General features: G+C 37.4%; 1 protein-coding gene across 2 annotated transcripts in view; it reads right to left on the minus strand.

Moving 5' to 3' along the window:
- The window catches only part of LOC117435692 (elongation of very long chain fatty acids protein 2-like), a 50,685-nt gene extending 38,735 nt beyond the window's left edge, over positions 1-11,950 (minus strand). For both annotated transcript variants that reach the window (XM_059014750.1, XM_034059048.3), the window contains exon 1: positions 11,794-11,950. Coding sequence is in view for 1 of the 2 variants with exons in the window: in XM_034059048.3 (XP_033914939.3) it covers positions 11,794-11,796 (3 nt within the window). In the remaining variant the exon portion in view is untranslated. The remainder of the gene's footprint in view (positions 1-11,793) is intronic.
- Between the last annotated feature and the right edge of the window lie 9,441 nt (positions 11,951-21,391).

Genomic DNA, 21,391 nt, shown 5'->3' on the forward strand with positions numbered 1-21,391 from the left:
CCATATCAGCATTGTTGATGTCACCTGCTTTTAAAAAAAACATGCCTTAGGCATTGGATACATACATTAGTCATAACAGTATTCACTTCATCAACCTTTCCCCTATTTTTAATGAAAATGACAATGAACTAAATAAATGTTGGTGATGATGATTAGAAATCAGTATAGTTATAGGACGGTGAATGTCTGTGTATATCCACAGTTGTAGCACTTAAACAAACCTCGGCTTTTAGCCTCAGTCTGTTCACTTCTACTCATGTTGATATTCCGCCACACCCTAAAAAGTATTGCCCTTTTACATTTCAAACAACATTTCCATGTTACTATGTTATAAACAAAACATAAGATACCAGCTGTGTGAACTGTGTGTTCCTATGTTAAGGCTTTTCCACAGGTCCTTTTCAAAGCATAATGTTATGTTTAGTTGCACAAAAGATCATTTCAGAGGAGACTGACCTAAAATATACAGTCGAAACAATCACATACCACTGTAGTTTAGTACACAAACCAATACTGAAGTAAACAACAAGTCATTAAGGCATTTGCTGAAGTGTTTTGTTTTATTGACTTCATTTTCAATAGTTTTACCTTTTAGAATGTATGCTTAAATGTTGACGTGCCATAAATTCTTTCAAAGACAATAAGGCTGATTTAAAATTATTATGGTACCATTTTTAAAATGATTACGGTAACATGTTTATTTATATGCATCAGAGAAGATGATAACAGTGACATTCAAAACTGGTCAGAAGTTTTTTCCACCACGGAAGTGTGGGTGTTATTGATGTGCCAAACTGGGACAACAGTAAATCATATAAATCAACTCAAGTACATGCTGGTGTACAGTAACAGATGAATACAAAAGAGCTGGGTTCTGAGATTTCAGTGCAGTGCGTTGAGGGAAAACTGAGGTAAGTCTGTAATTCAACACACGTTTGATGTTTGAAGGACGGCATACCAAACTTTCCATTGTGTTCGACGCTTATTACTATTGTATTTTGAATAAAAGCCATTAAAATGTGCATCTGCAAAAAGTATGTAAACTATAAAACGGATCCTTATCGTTGCAGTAATTAATACAGTTTTCCGTCTAACATATACCTTGTATGTTATTACCTATGTGTAAGCTTGCCTCCCGAAGGCCTGCTCCTGCCCTGTTCTGCACCGCCTAGGGCTGACGAGCCTGCACCGCCTGGGGATGCCAAGCCTGCACCGCCTGGGGATGCCAAGCCTGCACAGCCTGGGGATGCCAAGCCTGCACAGCCTGGGGATGCCAAGCCTGCACAGCCTGGGGATGCCACGCCTGCACAGCCTGGGGATGCCACGCCTGCACAGCCTGGGGATGCCAAGCCTGCACAGCCTGGGGATGCCAAGCCTGCACAGCCTGGGGATGCCACGCCTGCACAGCCTGGGGATGCCACGCCTGCACAGCCTGGGGATGCCAAGCCTGCACCGCCTGGGGATGCCAAGCCTGCACAGCCTGGGGATGCCAAGCCTGCACCGCCTGGGGATGCCAAGCCTGCACGACCTGGGGATGCCAAGCCTGCACCGCCTGGGGATGCCAAGCCTGCACCGCCTGGGGATGCCAAGCCTGCACCGCCTGGGGATGCCAAGCCTGCACAGCCTGGGGATGCCAAGCCTGCACAGCCTGGGGATGCCAAGCCTGCACCGCCTGGGGATGCCGAGCCTGCACCGCCTAGGGCTGCCAAGCCTGCACCGCCTGGGGATGCCAAGCCTGCACCGCCTGGGGCTGCCAAGCCTGCACCGCCTAGGGCTCCCAAGCCTGCACTGCCTGGGGCATCCGAGCCTGCAACGCCTAGGGCTGCCAAGTCTGTTTGTCAACACCCGGGGATTCCACGGCGTTACTGCCCAGGGTTGCCTGTTCTGCACCATCCAGCATTTACACTGCCAGCGCATTTCCGCTTCCAGCATGGCCACCAGAGCTGCTGTTGCCGCCTCCGCAGCTAGGAGGCATGCTGTTGCCATCTCCGCAGCCAGGAAGCCGCTTCCCATCACCTGGGGGTCCTTTGCTGCTGACCCCCGGGAATTTGTTGTTACCGCCGCCCATGTAATAAATGGTAATAAATATTTGTAAGACTACATAATTATTATCACATAATGCAATTTCACGAGCAGAAACTCTGCAGCAGTAACGATAATTAAAACAAGTCTTCTTTCTGAATAACATCCATATATCTTTTTCATGGCTTTGTGTATATTCTGGTAAAAGTGATGAAATCAGTAAGAATTATTTCAAGGTCAAAAACGTTAGCTCACCTTTTGTTTTTCTAAGAGAAAAAAACAATATAAACAGTGTTAATAATAACTCTATTAGTCCCAAAAGATGGACTGAAACATGGCAGTGACCCAAACGGCATCTACAAGCACTGGCCATTGGTTTTTTATCAGACCATTTATCCCACTGCATCTTTTAATTAATCTTTAAAAACAAAGAACTATTAGCTTGACACCTTTAAGAAACACCCAACGGAAATATAATACAGTATGTCCTTGCAAGGTGTTTGGTACTTATAAATAAGCTGTGGAGTGAGACAACCTTAACACAAACATTTGATGTTTAATTGGAAACTTGTGGATAAACTCTATTCTCCAATAAATTAATAGCACAAATTAAAAGGAAGCATGCACCCAGTAAGGTTACCAAATTACTTTTTATTAATTTTACCTTTCAGAAAACAAATGTATAGCTTAATTTTCACTATATCAACAACAGTGCTGACTATGAAACATTTAGTTAGTAGCAACATTAAAATAACTAAATCAATCAGTATGTTAGTTGTACTTTCTTTTTTAAATGCGTTTGAAGTCTCTTGATGGCAAATAATGCTTGGAGTAACTTCTATATAGTACCTTACAACATTGTATATTCTATGTGATCATTGTTTTATTGTAATGTAGGCCTGTATGTAGTCTGTCAATGTCCACCTCTTATGTAAAGTGTGTAATTCACTACCAATCTACTTCATTTAACAATGCTAAACAGTAATCCGACATCATGACTAGTATCCCATTGTCCTAAAAACTGGTAAACCTCCAAAAAAACTCATCACATTGGCTTCAAGTGGTGTACCTGTGACAGATAACTATTTCCAGAACTAATGCTACAGCTTCATATGCCAGCCAATTACCAGAGTCCTGAGCCACAAAATAAATCTGCCTGGCTGTACTGTAAGTCAGATCTTTGTAATCCATTAAGAAGGTGCACCTAAGACACTTATTACAAAGCTGTAAGGCCACAATCTGTCATAGATACATTCTTCACAAAGCAATGATGTTGCTTGTGTGTGGGTGTCAGTCTAGAAAAGTGTGCAGTGTTTTCTCCAGTTGCTGTCTGGAGAGACACCAAGCTATCTTAGTTCTTAGTCAAAAACATAAAAAACAGTGTGTAGAATTGAGTATGCTGGTGGTCAGCACAAACCCTATCCAAATGCAACAAAATTATGTCAGTTTTGGCTATTAGAGAAATGTATGCCAGTACCATACATATCAGCCAAGGAGGGGCAAAAAACATTAAAGAACAGGTCCATGAAAAAGTAGGTTGCCATGACAAGACACCCTTTTTAATGTGGTAATTGTGAATGTAGTGCACAATTAAGTTGAAGGACAATCGCTCTGGTGACAGTCCACCATGGTACAGGTCCTATCAGTCATGGCCTGAACTCCCTTGCCGGTCAATCCTGCCAGACTGAAAATTGGTATCAACATAAATGTGTCTGCATGTCGACCCTGTTAGCAGCAAATCAATTTCCATGCTATCAGAGCCATTGGGGGGAGGGGGGTGGGGATAGCCTTCAAGAGGCAACAGTTAAGTGCTTTGGATTGATTTGGTCTGTAGTTACTATTAGGTGAACTAAAAACGAATCAGTCTAAGTGCACACCATGTCCGAATGCTAATTACCCTTTCATAACAAGTGAAGCAGTTCAACTGCCATTTTTCATTTGCAAATTGGATCACTGTGTTCAATCACAAATACAGGACATTTGAATATTGTGCCATTTCATTTTAAAAACAAGATAATGATAATATTCAAATTATGTTTGTGAGTTATGTTTGTACAGTCATGTTTTGCTTTCCTTTTCCTGTGTGTTGTTAAGGTTCCCTCTGGTTGTAAGGTGTTAGCTCTCTGAAGACATTTCCCGATAGAGAAGTACTGTACATTAACCAGATGAAACGTTTCAGACATTTAAGCAGTATTGTATTTTTTTATTATCACAAAACCTGTATCAAACCTTGAAAGCAGGGGGCTCCCCAGTGGCGCATCCAGTAAAGGCACTCTGCGTGGAGTGCAGGATGCGCCCTATAGCCTGGAGATCACAGGTTCGAATACAGGCTACGTCACTGCCGACCGAGACCAGGGGTTCCTAGGGGGCGGCGCACAATTGGCCAAGCGCCTCCCGGGTAGGGAGGGCTTAGGCCGGCAGGGGAATCCACTGTTCACCGCACACTAGCGACCTATGTGGCCGATAGGGTGCCTGCGATTCTGCAGTGGAGCAATCAGATCAGTGTTGTCCTCCAGCACTATAGGTCTGGTGGCAGGAACATGTTTTGGAGGAGGCGTGTTCCAGCCTCCGTTTCCCAAGTCGCCAGGGAGGTGGAAGGGTTAAGCGGGATACAAATAATAATTGGGAATTCCAAATTGGGGAGAAAACCGGGGTAAAAAAAAACATTGGCAACAACTAATTAAAAAAAAAAAAAAGAAAATTGAAATCTTTTTCAAGTTTAAATTAGAGAGGCATGTTCTGTAACTATTCCTATGCTATTTGTTAAAAAATATTTTTTCAACCTTTCAAAAGAAATAGATAATATTCGCTGTACAGACCCAGGAAGGGAAAAGAACAAGCCTTTTTCCCACCATTCCCAATGCTAGTGCCCCTAAACAAAGGGAACTGTGTTTTAAGGCCAGGCATTTATTGTCAGTGTCCTAGCTGTCAATAATGTAACACCAAGCCAGCCACCCCTGGCACAAACCATACTAACCACAAAGGATTTCCTAAAACCCACTGCACAAAACAGCCTAGCCTGGGTACCTCTCCTGTGGCATTCTGGGCACAGGTCTCCTATTGCAAGAATATGTTAATATACATGAGAGCTGATATTTCAAACATATGCAAATATCCTGAAACAAGTCAGTGACTCATGCCCAACACATTTGAATGTATATGAAATAGATTATGTGCTTAACTTAAGCTATTCCAAGAAGAATACACTACACTGTACATTGAAAAGGCTTTCTAAAATAGGTAGCCCATACTGTACCCAGATCCAATGTAGTTTTTGGTGTGCCCCACGTCATGATAATGTTCTTAAGTCCATGGGACTATTGTGATGGAGCAAGCCTCATCCCATAAGTGAAAAACGAAAGAAAACAGAGTACAAATAAAAGTTCTAACTTGTATTAAAACACAGAATAAAGAGTGTTTTAACAAGACCTGGCATAAGAACCTGTTATTCCTTGAAGCCAGGTTGTTTCTTCAAGCCTGCATTTAGGATGTTTCTTTTTCTTTTGTAAATAGCTGTAGTGTTTGAAGTTCTTCTTTTTTTTGTGTTCATCGATTATTTGCATAATAATAAAATAAGTATTTGGCTTGAAATCGATAGCTTTCCTGCTTATACCTAACATCAGACACAGGACTATCACAACAACTATCAACACTGGATCAGGTGCTGCAGTAAGGCAGCCTTCCTCGAATGAAGCCTGCAAGCACCTATCTGATTCATGAAATAATTTACCCAGCTAATATTCTTTATTCTGCCTTTGGTCAATTATCCATGATACCTTGATAATAACTACAGATTAAAAAAAAAAAAACATTTAGAAGGTTTAAGTTACAGGTACATGTTTTAACTGATAAAACTAGAGATGCAACAATTACTTGATTAATCGATTATTGACTACCCTGGCTTTTATTTTGCAAGCCCAGGGCGCGAAATAACCGACGGCACCGATGGCAATTGCTGTGCTGCCCAACCCGTTTTGCCGCAGTGCCTCTCCAAAGTTAAAAAAACTAGCGGCAAAAGTTGCCTCCGTGCCCGCTGTCATTGCCACCGGTGTCCGTCACCAGCACATCTGATCTACAACCCATTCACAAACTTGCTGAACGTCAGCTGGCCCATTCTGTCACAATTCAATTCTGTCTCGTCATGCGAGAAAATGACTCGTTCTTATGATGTATTATTGTTGCCATTCTTTTTACTATACACCTCCCAGCACTAAGCCATGAGAACGACGTACCATTGGTTAATAAAGGGCTAACAGAGGGAGGGGTGCTATATGAATGCCCATGCTTTAACTTTGTGCAGGAAGCTTATGTTTCAGTGCAAAATGCTTTCAGCTAAATTATAGTCTACTCTGTGTACATTTAATACCTTACAGAACTAATAAGAAATTCTATGTGTGGGAGGGTGAGGGGAGGGTCAAGCCTCATTCTTTAATACTATCTTTCAATGCAAAAATTTGGCACTTTAAATGAATGACCTAATCCAGGTGGAACTGAACATACATTGCCAGCCAAGCCTGAAAACAACAAAATGGTTCAGACGTACCTAGAAAAACGTGTGTGTTCTCAGAGCTAGAACTTGTGAATCGCATCATTTAAACTGCCATACAATGCTTTCCATAAAAAAAAAAAAAAAAAAAACATCGCATTCATTGAAGCAGTCTCTGCCAGCACTGACGACTGCCTTCCAACAATTGTATACTTCTCATTGGTCTATTTTCTGTCCAATTCTATAAGGACATAGGTCAAGGCAATTATAAAAGCTTTCTCCTGACAGTTCAGATCCCTGTGTTTACAGTAAGATAAACCAACAACAAAAGCAATCTTTCAGTGAACCATGAATGGAAAATGGTTTTGTGGGCTTATGAGTTCACAGTACAAAGCAAGGGTACATGTTACTCATCATATTGAAAAACCCATGCCAGTCCTTGGCCCATATGCAACAACTTTACCGTCACCTTTATCGTGCCAGTAATAGTGTTTAACATGACAGTATTTTATTGGGTGATGCATAAACGCCATTTACCGTCAAAAAAAATAAAACATCACTCATCGCGACATTAGAATAACATGCCCTGGGGCTCCCGAGTGGCGCATCCGGTAAAGGCACTCCGCTTGGAGTGCAGGATGCGCTCTATAGCCTGGAGTCGCCGGGACGGGAGCTCACAGGGGGCAGCGCACAATTGGCCGAGCGCCGCCCGGGGGAAGGGAGGGCTAGGTCAGCTAGGGTGTCCTCGGCTCACCGCGCACAAACGACCCCTGTGGTCTGGCCGGGCACCTGCGGGCCTGCATGTAAACTGCCCAGGGCTGCGTTGTCCTCCGAAGTTGTAGCTCTGGGTGGCTGCATGGTGAGTCTGCAGTATGAAAAAAAGCGGTCGGCTGACGGGACACGCTTTGGAGGACAGCGTGTGTTTGTCTTCGCCCCTCCCGAGAAAGCGCAGGGGTGGTAGCGGTGAGCTGAGCCTAAAAATAATTGGACATTACTAAATTGGGGAGAAAACAATAAAAATAATTGCTGACCACTAAATTTATAAAAAAAAAGAAAAAAAGAAAATTAGAAGCCCTAATTATATTTTATAACTTCCCCAACACAGTGTGCTTACTATTTACAGCTATGGCCAAAAGTGTTGCATCACCCTACAGAATTAACTAATTTTGCTTTATAAAGTCGAATGAAACCTGCTGAACAATGTTACGTTAATATTGAATTACATACCGCTTTCTAATTTTCTAATGATACTTGACTACAAACTGACAGAATTGTAAAAATGTGACATTTTGAAATCTATCATGAAATACTGTACTACTATTATGGCTTTCCGGTACTTTTGCTATATCATTGTGTAGTTACTTTGATTACATGATGTTAAATTAAAATAATTTTGAAATGGGATAGACCTTGCTTATAGGTAGGTAATTATAAAAACACAAAAAAATGCAGAAGTAGCAGTCACCAAAGAAAGAAAGAAAGAAAGAATCATTTACATTGTATCTCAGGCGTGAATATAGGTTGTCAAAAAGCACTCTGTTTTTTGGCTTGTTTAACAACCATGCGGCAAAGCTAAATTGATTAAAGAGAAAACAACAACAACAAGAAAAAATAAACTTGAGGTCTGATGAACTTTTCATGTCTGGTTGATTTGGAATAAAAACTCAAAAGTTTGGGATTCTTGCATGTTGGATTAAGATTTGATGCACTTTGAAACGATTGATTGATTGAACGTCAGATTGATTTTGAATTAAAGCTTCAATTCGGGATTTTTGTTTTTGTACTATGTTTTAATTATTTAATGAATAGGATAAAGCAAATGCAGACCACTGCATAGATTAAATGAACAGGTACGTGTAATTCTATTTATATTCACAATCTCATCTCATTAACTTACTCCAACAGTTTGTTGTTCATTTTTACTGTCCGTTCACTATAATGAACAAAAGGCTTGGACCCCAACAGGTTTGTTATATGAGGGTATATTGTAATTGTAGGTTATTTTAATATAACTGTGTGCTGCTGTCTTGCTGTATCATTTGTCATTAAAAACGAAAGTTTAAAAATATGAGAAAAATAACCAGAGCTTGCTGATGCTCCAGTGCCTTTTCTTGTGCGCTGGAAAGGAAACGTGTGCTAACATTAGACATCCTTTTTTTTTCTCTCAACCGAAAGTCAAATATCATCAAGTGTGACAAAAATTACATTGTTGGTGGTTACAGTACTTTTTCAGGAAGGCATGTATATATTTAAGCTATATAAAAAATCTTTTTTTTTTTTTTATCCGAAAGTGTATACTGCACCTAACCTCTCACTCGCTTCCAGCACCTGTGTGTGCAATGTATTATATATATTTTTTAATAAATCACATCTAAACAACTGGCAGCAGTTTTATGCATATGGAGCTTACTCTCTATATTTGAATTCTAACACAAATACTGTGTCCAACAGAGCTACTGTGCTAAAAGCTGTGCTAAAGGGGTAGATGCACTAAGATGCGCCAGTCGCAGTGCAAACATATCACAGTTTGCATTTTCGTTACGACAATTCGCAAAGTGCACATTTTGTCATATGTACGAAGAAACAATATGTTAATGAAGAGAGCCGCAATATACTAATTTAATTAGTTTGCATCATCTTAGCGAGATCTCTAGCGAAAGTTGTGCAACATTTTTTCAAATAAAATAGCGGCAGTTGAGTTGTGGTTTGCTGCAGCAGAGGGTGCCCGAAGCATAACGTCTATACATGCAAGGGTGCAAGAATCACAATAACATTGTTTTTGTTAAATGCAAACGTCATCTGTACAATGCATTCTGTTCCGTCTTCATTTTACCTATTTTAATACTGATATATATATATATATATATATATATATATAAATGAAAGGCAGTTTAATCCCATCAGATTCTATAATGGGGCCCCAACCTTCACCCCAAAAAAGTTTTACATAATCATACAGTAGCCCCTCGCTAAACCGGACATCCGACATAAGGAGGTGTCGGGTTTAAAATCAAAACAATACACACATACATTTACAGCTCTCAATGTATTTTAAATATAAATCATGTGCTGAAATAACACTAATGTGTTTTGGGTAGGCTACACATTAGATTATGTAAAAATATAAATCTGTACAGTAGGCCTATACAGTATACAGTACAGTAGTAAAATCAAATGAATACCTAGTGCACTTTTTTGTACTTTAGCCTACTGGTAACACAAAATATATCATGCTGCTGCATTGTACACATTGGCGTACAATGCGAATAAAAGATTATTTTTAATTGAAACTAAAGGGTTTTTTTTAATTTTATTTTTATTAGTATTATTTTTAACTTGGTCTACTTAGTAGCCTAGACAATTAACACACAATAGACCATGGTCACCTATACAGATGCTCAGAATGAGCTGGAGGGGTCAGTGGCACATGTGTGCAGTCTACTGCTACCAACATGCTGGGAAAACCAGAAATGTCATAGAAATTTGTTTTCAAGGCTTGTAAGTACACCCCGACTTTAGTGAAAATTAGGTACTTGAGTATTAGTCTCAAAAATACATTGAGCACAACTGTCAACACACGATAAAAAGCGGACTGGGAAATGCCAGCAATAATTGTGACTGTTTAAAACACGCTTTCAAAAGTTCTTATCAAATTGATGCAATTGTAAGTGTCGCAATTGCCCGCAGCTTCAGTACATCTCATTATAATATTTTTGATCCCTCACTATCCCCACCCTGTTTTTGTGAATTTCTGCAGGAACGCCCAGAATCACATATTCATTTAATGCTAAAGTGCAAATAAGAACTGTGGCTGCAAAGCATTCGTTAAAATGATGCTGACAGCATTGCGTTTGTTTAGTACATTTCATGCTACTCTTCCGACTGGTTTGCATGTGGTTTGCAACGATTGCAACAGATGCAATACTTTAGAACATCTACCCCTAAATCTGTACTTGTGCATTACTATATTGTCATATGGACATACCATGATGCACCATTGTACTTTTTTGTACAATAGAAGTACCATGGTACCTATAATGAGTACAATTGTAATCCAATACTATTCCATGGTACTCATTCTTTTACCATGGTAGTACTATCCTGTATCATGCAGTACCATAGTACCACCACTGTAATCCCATGGTACTTTTTTGTAAGGGTAAACACTGGTAATGGGTTTAAAAGAATGCAAGGATATTCTTCGGTGGAAGATACTGTACAGTCAAAATGCAAAATTAACTAGCTGATGTTTAGTCTGATTTTTTCAACAACTTTATTTTTGGTCTTTGATTAACTTGTCTGGGTAAGCATGTTATTCCACTTATGTTATCATGTATCCCCTCGCTTGTGGTATAAATATATTACTGTGACATCCTCCTGCGGAGAATAGAAACAGTATACTATATCACTAACGATCATTCCGTATCCCCCCCCCCTCCTCCTCTCTCTCTCTCTCTCTCTCTCTCTCTCTCTCTCAAATTCAAATTCAAAGGTGCTTTATTGGCATGACAACATTGGTGGGATTTTCAAAGCAGTTAAAAGTACAGTATATAATATAAATTCTCTCTCGCATAGCCACCTTTGTGGATTAAAAGAGCTTCACAACAAAACCTGTATCCTGAAAACCGGTCAGATAACCTTTATAGTAGCATAAAAGCACTGTTAAAGAATACTGAATAAACATGGTTAAGCACAGTAAACCCATAGCCTAAACAAATTACCGAGCTATTATTGAGAAAACGCTTTTAAAGAACCGACAAGCACGGTTATTTTACAGTATAGCCTAAAATAAAGGATAAAAAAGTGAATACATGAATAAATTGTGAATAAATCTGCTACAGCAGAGTAAATCCATAGCCTAAACAAATGACCGCATTATATGTTTTTGTATAGGTATTATTATTATTATTATTATTATTATTATTATTATTATTATTATTATTATTATTGAAACCTTGTTTAATCGAATTATATTGGGATGAATGGTTTAACTGGATTAGAATATAGACGGGATGAAGTTTTACAACATGAGCCCAATCTCAGCTCTGTGCTACACTCTTCTGGTATACATTTATAAATCTCCGTGCTTTAAATATCACAATGGTTGTAATTTTCTAAAGCAGACAGATTACACAAAGCTATTTCCCCATTTGTAAGAGATAAGTGTACCGAAAATATAAACCGATATAATACTAATATTTCAGTTACACATGCATTTTCATCAGTATATATTTAAATAGTCATGTTGCGTGTCAGATTGTTCAATTTGAAATGCATCCCCTTACCATTATGTTGTTGTTGCTGTAACCCGTCTGCAAGTGGACGACTGTATGGTTTTGAAAGAGGAGATGCGCTGTCCGCGGTATCTGTTCTACCGGCTGCTACTACAGACTTTTGTGATGCGGGAATAACGTCACTCCAGACTGCACTAAATACACTAGAGGGAGAGCGGTGAATGGCCGACAAAAGACAACAGCCAATCAAGAGACAAGTTTCTACGGGGCTACGTTCCAACAACAATGAAAAGGGAATCGAACCATATCTTGGCGGTGTGGCCATGGAATGACTGGGTGGTTTGAAGGGGTGGGTTTTGCATTTCCCAGATTTGTTAGGAATTAATAGTAAAACATACAGAGAACCACATGCTGCTTTGGCTTCAAGCTGTGAGGTACAGAGATTGTGTAGATTCAAAGTAACATACCCTGCGTGTGCAGTAGCTAATGTACTAGAGAGGGTAGAGGCAGACACATTGGCCCTTATAATATCACAGGTGTCTTTCGACAGTCCGAAACTCGCAGTCTCCGTGTGTTTTAAAATGAAACAATCATAAAATGAAACAATATTCTGCTGTTTTCCGACAGGTGCAATGGGTGGAATTTACATAAATGTGGAGGAATAACTTCAGCATTTAAACGAAAACCTTATATAACCGTAATTTCAGGATTTAAGTCAATGGACAGGTGGGATTGAAAGTAAATGCGGAGAAAAAACACGTGTGTTTCAGGAGAAAGAAATGAACATACAATAGAACGTAAATGCTGTGTTGCATTCCAAAACCTCGCCTCTATGCACTACTCCCTTCAAAGTGATCACTCCTGAGTAGGGCGTAGGGGGCACAAAAGTGTTTCAATTGGAACACACTTTTTGTATGGATCTTCACTACAACAACAAAAAAAAAACGTAATAATCATAATAATGAATACTGTTACATGGTAATTGAATGCTATGTACAACACTTACACCATTTTAAAGTATACCATTTTAAAGTTCATTTTGTTGCCTTTCATTTGACCTAGAGAACATATATCTAGCATAAACCAGTCAGGAAATATACATAATAAAGTGAAAACAGTAAAACCAGGCGGAATTAACCTTCATATAAAGAGTTAAAAATGTAATTCCAATTATTATTCCTTTTCTTAAGGGAGACTCAGCCAAGAAAGCAGTAATGCCAACATACAAGTTATCTTCTGCATTAACAACTATATAATTATGTACACAACATAATACTAACCAATACAACTGAGATATGTAAATATACATTTAAAAATAAAATTAAAAGTGAATATAAATATTAAAACATTTATTTAAAATTAAAACCCATCATCAAATTCACTTTTCCCAAGTTTGCCGGAAGTAGTTGGGTTTATTGTTGCTAGCCTCATGGAATTTTTGGCGGTGTTCCAATTCATGAAAAGGCATCCTACGAAGTGAAGCTCAAAGGGCGGAAGTGGGCAGCGGCCATGTTAAGGGATGTTCCAATCCGTAGTGATTAAAATAAAAATCCTGTTTGTAAAAATTGAACAATTAAAAACAGTATAATAAAAAAAAAATATATATATTTTTTATTTATTATTATTTTTTTTATTTAGTGTGTCCAATTATAAATCTTCCAGTGATTTTCTCCCAATTTGAAATGTCCAATCGCTTTTTCCACGCTTTTTTGTCCAATCACCGCAGCAATTCCCCACATGGCTCAGAAGATTCAGTGGGCGTCCTCCAATCCCACGACCAAGCCAGCTTCCTTTTTCACAGGAACTCAAGAACAGATGTCAGCAAACTACCAAACTCTGGAGGACAAAGGCCAGCCCTGCAGGTGTCTGCTCTGAGCTCACTGGGCACCTGGCCAGCAGGGTTCGCTGCAGAGCAATGAGGAGAAACAGTCCCTGCCGGTCCCATACACTTAAATACAGTGAAATACAGGGCATAGTACATTAAATACAAGGTTAGGATGTGAGTTCTAAACATTGTGGATGCGTGTGTCATACAGAATCATATGAATAAGATGGAGTGAAAATCCTGAAATAGCAATTTAGACAACAGCTAATAACAGATTTCAGGCTTAAAGAGCATTGAAAGCAAGAGAGAACAAGTGGGTCTTGAGAGCTGATTTCAAGCGAGCGACTGTGGGAGCTGCACGCACTAAAGCTGGGGAGAGAGTTCCAGAGACATAGCGGGTCAGCAGAGTTAAAATGCAAAACTGTACTACATACAGTATGATAACAATCTTTTAAGAAAGTGTTTGTTACATTTATGTATTTAACTAAATCTGGACTCTTTTTTGTTTGAATCTAGGCCAAATTTTTGATTTAAATTAAAAAATATTAGTGCTTTCAGCGATCATTTATTTATGTATTTAAAATGTTCTAGACTTTTAAAAAAAATTCCAGAACTGCCCCTTTAGGAAGTGCTGTGATTGATGACTGCACAAATCACTACGAACAAGACAAACTGTAGATCACCCACAAAATCCTGTTACAATTTTTGTTGCACACTAATTAAAGTCAAATAAATTTGCTGAATTGTGAAAAAAATGACTTTAAAAATAACTTTAAGGGCCAAACTCAGTACAACGTAGGCAGGCATAAAAGTCCCCTCCCATCGCCTTTTTGCTCCTTGTCTCTTTGAAGGAAACAGACATGACCGGCAGAGGTTACAGATAAAACCACTACTGTAGCCCTGGAAAGAAAAGAAAAAGAAAAACAGCAGAAATGTAACAAAGTAAAAACATTCTATTTTTTAATATGCCTGTATTTTACCCTACTTAAAAGTCAATAATAAACATTAAACTTGTTTTAAGATGTACCCTGATGTTAGCAGGGATAAAAGTGGTTGTGCTTTAAATTACTAATATGGAAAAATAATTTCTTCAAAATATCTTGATAGATGATTAAAACCAAGTAATGTCAGCAACTTTAATTATTCCATCACCATACTCAAGGAAAGCAAAAAGGTAATATAGGGAGAACTGAGCAATGGTCATGCAACATTACATGACAAAAAAAAACACAAATTAAAAGAAAAACTGATTTTGTTAATGCAAGAAAAAACGGTTTTAGTTACAGTAGATACACAGTATATCCTCCACCAAGGTTATAAATAATACATTGCAGGTGTCAGTATCATGAGAAAGTAGGTCACCTTATCTTACATCTAGAGCCTGAAGTACACCAAACAAGATGGCTCAACCAATCACATCCCTGTGACTAAAGTAAAATACTGACTAGTTGAAAACAGTCATGTCATTCTATAAGTAAGCAACAAATGATGGACATACCTCAGATTGATTATTTTTTCTAACTATAGATAGATAGATAGATAGATAGATGGATGGATGAAAATAGACACAATGGGCTATAGTCTCAAAAATTGTGATTAGCCCCATTTTTGAAAAGTGAAAAACAGGCCCAATAAAATTTCCAGACCAGAACAAATTAAACAATGCAGACATCTGATTTATGGGTGTTTAAGTAGGCTAAGCTTTTACTTATTCATTTTACAATTCTAATTGGTGTTTTCTCCATTCTTAAAAATATGTCACTCTCCAGAGTAAACTGCTTTGACAATCTAGCCCAATGTGATTTAAAGCGTTTTTTTAATTTCTTTGCTACCCAAATGTTGTTTAAGGGTGGTTTGAATGCTTGTTAGCTAAAGTACACCTCAGTCTAGTTGTGATGGTAGCTGTTCTGCTGTTACTCAGAAATGAAACCACTGCTTGCTGATGAAACACTTCACAGGAACGCTCAAACCCTGCTCTGAAAGCAATGAACAACAATGATTATTTCATACTAACATAGGTAAATACTTGAATAACTTAAATAATGTGATCATGACATTGCTGTGGCATGTTCCTCGTGATAATGGAACTGCCTTTATTGACCCGGGACTTCATCTATTACCTTGTAACATGCCACAGAAATAATAATAATAATAATTATAATAATAATAATAATAATAATAATAAAAAGCTCTGTCAACACTGTGGACATGTCTATGTCTTGATAGAATAACTCAAAACAGTGCTATAGGAAAGAAGGAAATATGACCAATAAAGATAGCAGTCTATTAATAATAATCTAATGTACTAATATATATATATATATATATATATATATATATATATATATATATATATATATATATATATATATATATATATATATATATATATATATATATATTATTTCAGTATACGACAGTACAACTACTAGTTACTTGGGGGCTGATTTGATCAGTCTATACCCTGTAAGGATAAAACACGATCAACACGAATAGGCTTGCTTCAATTAAGGGTAATTTCCTTTGCTGTAAAATCCAGCAGTGGCTTATACAGAAGGGATGGTTGAAATAAACCCTTTGTGCTAAAAGAATTAAGTGTATAATAAAGAAATAATGAAACACACATTATCTATTTGTGTCTAGGTACTAACCTAGGCCTATACAAAATGAATTCTTTATACATCAGCACAAAGCTGCATTGGTTTAAAGAAAGTTCATTCCTTAATCAACTACTACAGCATCATTAACCGACCCATTTTACAATTTACTGTTTCGCTATCTTATCCACACTTGATATGTAAAGCTGTATACACGCACTTTGGTATGTGTAGCCCAAAGAGGGAGGTACATTGTGTCTGATTTAGTTATGTAAATCTGTATGTAATAGCACTGGGGAATAAAAGGATTGATAGCAATTGGGATTTTTGGATTAACAAAAAAGTAAACATAAACTATGATTGCTTTTTGGTGAATTTACCCACAGATGTCTAGCATTTCTACAGATAATCTGGACTCATGCAGTTGCTCATTTTAATACCGGTAATGATAAAATCCATGAATCTCGACTGCCTATTAAATGTATTAAATACATTAAAATGAATTTCCCCTTGGCCTTAAGGTGTCTGGTCAATGTTTGGCCTTGCATACTTTTGAAAGCACCAAGAAGGCATTTGCTGAAACACCTGGTGTCAGTTTGATTAACCTTTACTCCACTTGGTTAGGACATTGCTGGATTGCACTAGAACATTTTACAGTACTGTGAAATTACCCTGGGTTGCATCCTCCTGTTATTATGGGTAATCCAAGGGTAACCACAGACAAGTGGCTGGTATAACTCATGGTGATTCCCCAGTGATCTAAAAGGCGCTAATAAAATCCAGTTGTGATTTTTCTCAGCAGGATACAGGTTGATCAAATTCAACCATTTATTACAGTTTTACATGGTACCCTTGAATCCAGTGCTGATTACTATATGATGGTAATAAGGTCCTTGTCAATTCCTACAGTACCTACTTTCCTACCTTCAAAAATCTAACCATGAACCAAGTTTTAGTTTTTTGTGGGTTTTTCTGGTATGCAATATGCATATTGATTTTTTCTTCTAGGTTATTTATGTTAAACACCACCAGTTTATAGATTACAGTCTTTAAGGAACAGAGTGAGTGTGCAAATGTGTCTGCTCTTTGTAAGGCCATGTCCTTCTCCTTTTTGCATGCAGTAATACAAGCCTAGTAAATTAGGCTAATCCTTCTAATCAAAAGCTGACAGTGCAACACACACAGAGTGTTTCTAAATAGGCAACTTGTTTTAATTAAACACTGGTATTTCCAAATCACACACAAAAACTAAAAGAGAATGGAGTAAATCTGGATTATACATACCACAGGCATTTTTTATCTTTAAACAAACTGGCATTCTGGCATGCTTTCATTTTTTTTATTACTTTGTCAGAAATGGCCTGTGATGTTAGGCCATATTTAATTAATAAAGCTTGATCACAAATATGCCCTTGGTGACTTATGGAACCACAGTAATGCCTGTGTCAAACCTCTTTCACACTTCAATAAGAATTGTAACAATTTAAATGAAGTATTCTCTTTAGAAATAATTAAGAAATGATTACCTGAAATCAATGTTGTGCTGCATATCGTCCAAAAGTATTTTTAAACTTTCAAACTACATCATTGATGTGTATGTGTGATCGAGCGATCCATCCCTAATTAAGACGGATATACTAAAAACACTAAGTGCATGCAAAATAAAAACTGAATAAAACCAAATGAGACTGATAGTAACACTGTGTCTTTGGGTGTAATTTATTATTGGTGTATCATTGATCTGTCCAGATGAACGTGGTAGTGAAATGGTTAATAGGTACTGCGCACAACCACTAATGGAAATGTATAGACAGAATCTTAGAATACACAGCGTACTAACTGTAAAGACACTGTCAAAGCGTGTGGTCTGTATCGTTGATATGGACAGATGTTAAAACACTGTGGAGGGGAAAGGATTCATTTTTACCAGTAATTAAATTTAAATACAGCAGAAAATTCCATGCCTAAAATATGGCAGCTATACTAGGTCAATGGCATGGTTGGCAACATATTTACCAAGAAGGGTTTATATCATCTTGTAAATGTAAAGTCACTCCTTAAAATGGGAGATATTTCTGAGATATTAAGCTTTGAGATTTTGGCAGCTGCAGTTTTATAAAATAACTGGCATACAAGGGTTACTTTTTCTTGTATAATATCCACAAACTACGAAAACTTGACCATTAAAATCACAGAATTCAGTTGTGTAGTGAGTATGACGCCAACATCTCGAAATGTTAGGTCTTTATCATCCTGAAAGCTAAAAGTCTTATGACCTCTATATGGTAGCCATCTTTGGTCTAGTCAAAGTGAAGGGTGCCGTGACATTTTGCCCAAGAAGTTCTCGTAACATTGAAAATATGAAGCTGCTAGCTCATATTCTTTATGAGATATTATTAGTTGTCGTAGCAAATTTGCAAAGTCATACATGCTCCCCATTTCAGTGATGTTTAATGATTTAAGGTTAAGAGAATCAACAAAATATTGCTAGTCTTTAAAAGTATGTTTTTGGATTTATGTATATCATATTTTGAAAGCAATATTATACTTTTAAACGGTAATGTGCATTTTGCAGGTATTTTTTAAAAGCAGTTTATCACAGTTTTCTTGTCAATATGTTTGGAATGTCTATATGCAGCTACTAATCCTGTGAAGATAAGTGCTTTAGATTAATAATTATGTTTTAAATGTGTAGCAATGGCAATTTTTTTAAACTTCGGATGGGTCTACAGTATATTCAACAGAAAATATGTGTGAAAGGTAAGACAGGAAATTATTGGAAATTACAGCCTAAACACAAAAACATCTAATATCAAAGGCCAATGTCAAAACAGGTACTTTATTGTCCTAACATGATTGCACCAGAGTGGTGTGATTATATAAACTAGGTTACTGTGACCCCTAGTAAAGTTCATGTTATATAACTTACATTTTATCTGCAACTTGTACTTTCTAACAGTGGTGCCATGGAAGGGGTATCAGAGAGCAAATTAGACTGCTGCTCCTTAGTAACTCAAGTTAGTTAAATATAAAAAAAAGAAAAATCAATGAGAAAGATCAATGTTTAGGCTCCAATTGATCACTTTTGCCCCATTAACAAAAACACCATTTGGAAAAAAAAGATGTGCTTTTAAACTTTCTGTTTTATTTTTGTGGCATATTAAAGGCTTAAATGCATCATTTTAAACATCCTACTGCGTGTTTGTCTCACAAAGGCACAAAGTGGCAAGAAGGTTTCAAGCTAAAACTATTTTGATAATATTGACCAAATGTGTGTGCTTTTTTAGGGAATTAAAGCTAGGTTTTGGTTTTACTTTACCTGATGGATTTGGCATTTGTGGGACATGTATTTTTTTAGCATGTTTTTTCCCACAGTTTTACTATGCATTTACCATAATTTACCCTGGTTTGTCATGTTTATTAATATGCTTTACCATGCCTCACTATTCTTTTACAATGCTTACCTATGTTTTGCTATGCTAGGGTAGACTTTTATAAGGACTGGGTCCCTTGATTACTCTGAAAATACAATGGCACAGTTAAGCATCGCTGCAGATTAAGTCCACCCAACAGTGTTGTAGTCTTGTACTCTGATGACAATGGCTACTTACATGACTATAATTAGGACTTCTGATTTTCGGTTTTAACCGATAAAACCCGATAAAACACCCCCGATACAAAATAAATGAAATCGGTGGATAGCCAATAAACACCGGAAAACACCGGAAAAACTGTGGAAATGGTTAATCTATTCACGTTGACTTTACCCTTTTCCCATTAAAAAAATAAAACCTACTACAAATATAATAATAAATACATTTCCCAGGGCTGCTGGGCAATGTCGAGCCTTCCTGACTTGTATCTATCATTGATTCATTCTGACTACTTTAAAACCGCCCCAACTACTGAGTGACAGCACATTTCTACATTTCTATTGGAGACTCTGCTTGCAAGATTTAGCGGGATTTAAATTAAAGCTGTATTACAGTTAAGATATGGAGGATTTAAAACAGAATTGTGGCGAAATGTACAAAAATTCCTACACACAAAAACCCCAGAAGAATGTGCCTGTGACCATAGGGATTTTGTTGTGGAAGACAGCAAAGGAAAGAAGATATAACTTAAGTGTGCAAGTACTGTCCAGTTACTATACATATTTTGACACACACACACACACACAAAAAACGCTCAAGCATTTTGGAAAGTAACAAAAAACACTAATTTCATACAGTATATTAATAACGAAAGCCCCGAAAAAAACGATTTATATAAAACTCAAAAATTGCTAAAAATAAGCACCGAAAAATACAATTAACTAGATGGTAACTTTACAAGTAAAGTTGTGTGGCTTGCTTTAGCTCTTTAAAAGTATTTTTGTGGTAGTGGAAGAAGTTTAAAAAGTTTGACTTTTTAAAGCAAAGCAGTTACATACAGTCAAAGTTCAATTTAGTAAAATAATTGGTCTGATTACTTTGATAGACTCCTATATCAACCTTATTACTTTGGATTGTGGGGCAGTTAGATCACACATTTCATCAGACATGTACCGTTTGATTGGTAGAAGATATTTTTGAACTGATTTCAGATTTGAATAGCAGAGAAGTAGAGGAAGATTCCATATGTTCTAACTTTTTGTCTTACTTGTTGGGAAAGTGGTCAAAGTAGCTGATTTGTGTCAAAAGTTACATCATTTACAGTAAATAGAATGTTGGAAGTCTGGGAGTTTTAAAACAATGGGGAGCTTTAGAATGTTGAAAAAAGTCCCATTAAAGTGAATGATGGACAAAAAAGGACAAAAAGCTTAATAGTTTAAAGTATAAAAGATATAAAAACGTTGTATACAAGCACACTATTCCAGACCGGTCTACATGTTTTAAAGTTAGAACGGCGTTTCTAGCTTAAACAGTGTAAGCGTGCCAACGAATAATAATAAGAAGTATGTTGAAGATTTAAAGGGGGGACTCTTGCTTCACAAGCCCCACTAATAAAACCCGAAAAAACAGAAGCCCTAACTATATTGCACCATCCATCATGCCAGAATTGTGCTCAAATGGTTTGAGGAGCATGACATCTTCTTCACACATCAAACATCTTCAAAGGCTGCCACAATCCCCAGATCTCAATTCAATTGAGCATGTTTGCATGAACTTGAACAATGCATCATCACAATAATCTGTCTAATTCTCTGAACCAGTTGCGTGAAATGTTAATGAGTGACTGGATTAAA

The sequence above is a fragment of the Acipenser ruthenus genome, chromosome 3 (genome assembly GCF_902713425.1).
Source record: "Acipenser ruthenus chromosome 3, fAciRut3.2 maternal haplotype, whole genome shotgun sequence".
NCBI lineage: Eukaryota > Metazoa > Chordata > Actinopteri > Acipenseriformes > Acipenseridae > Acipenser > Acipenser ruthenus.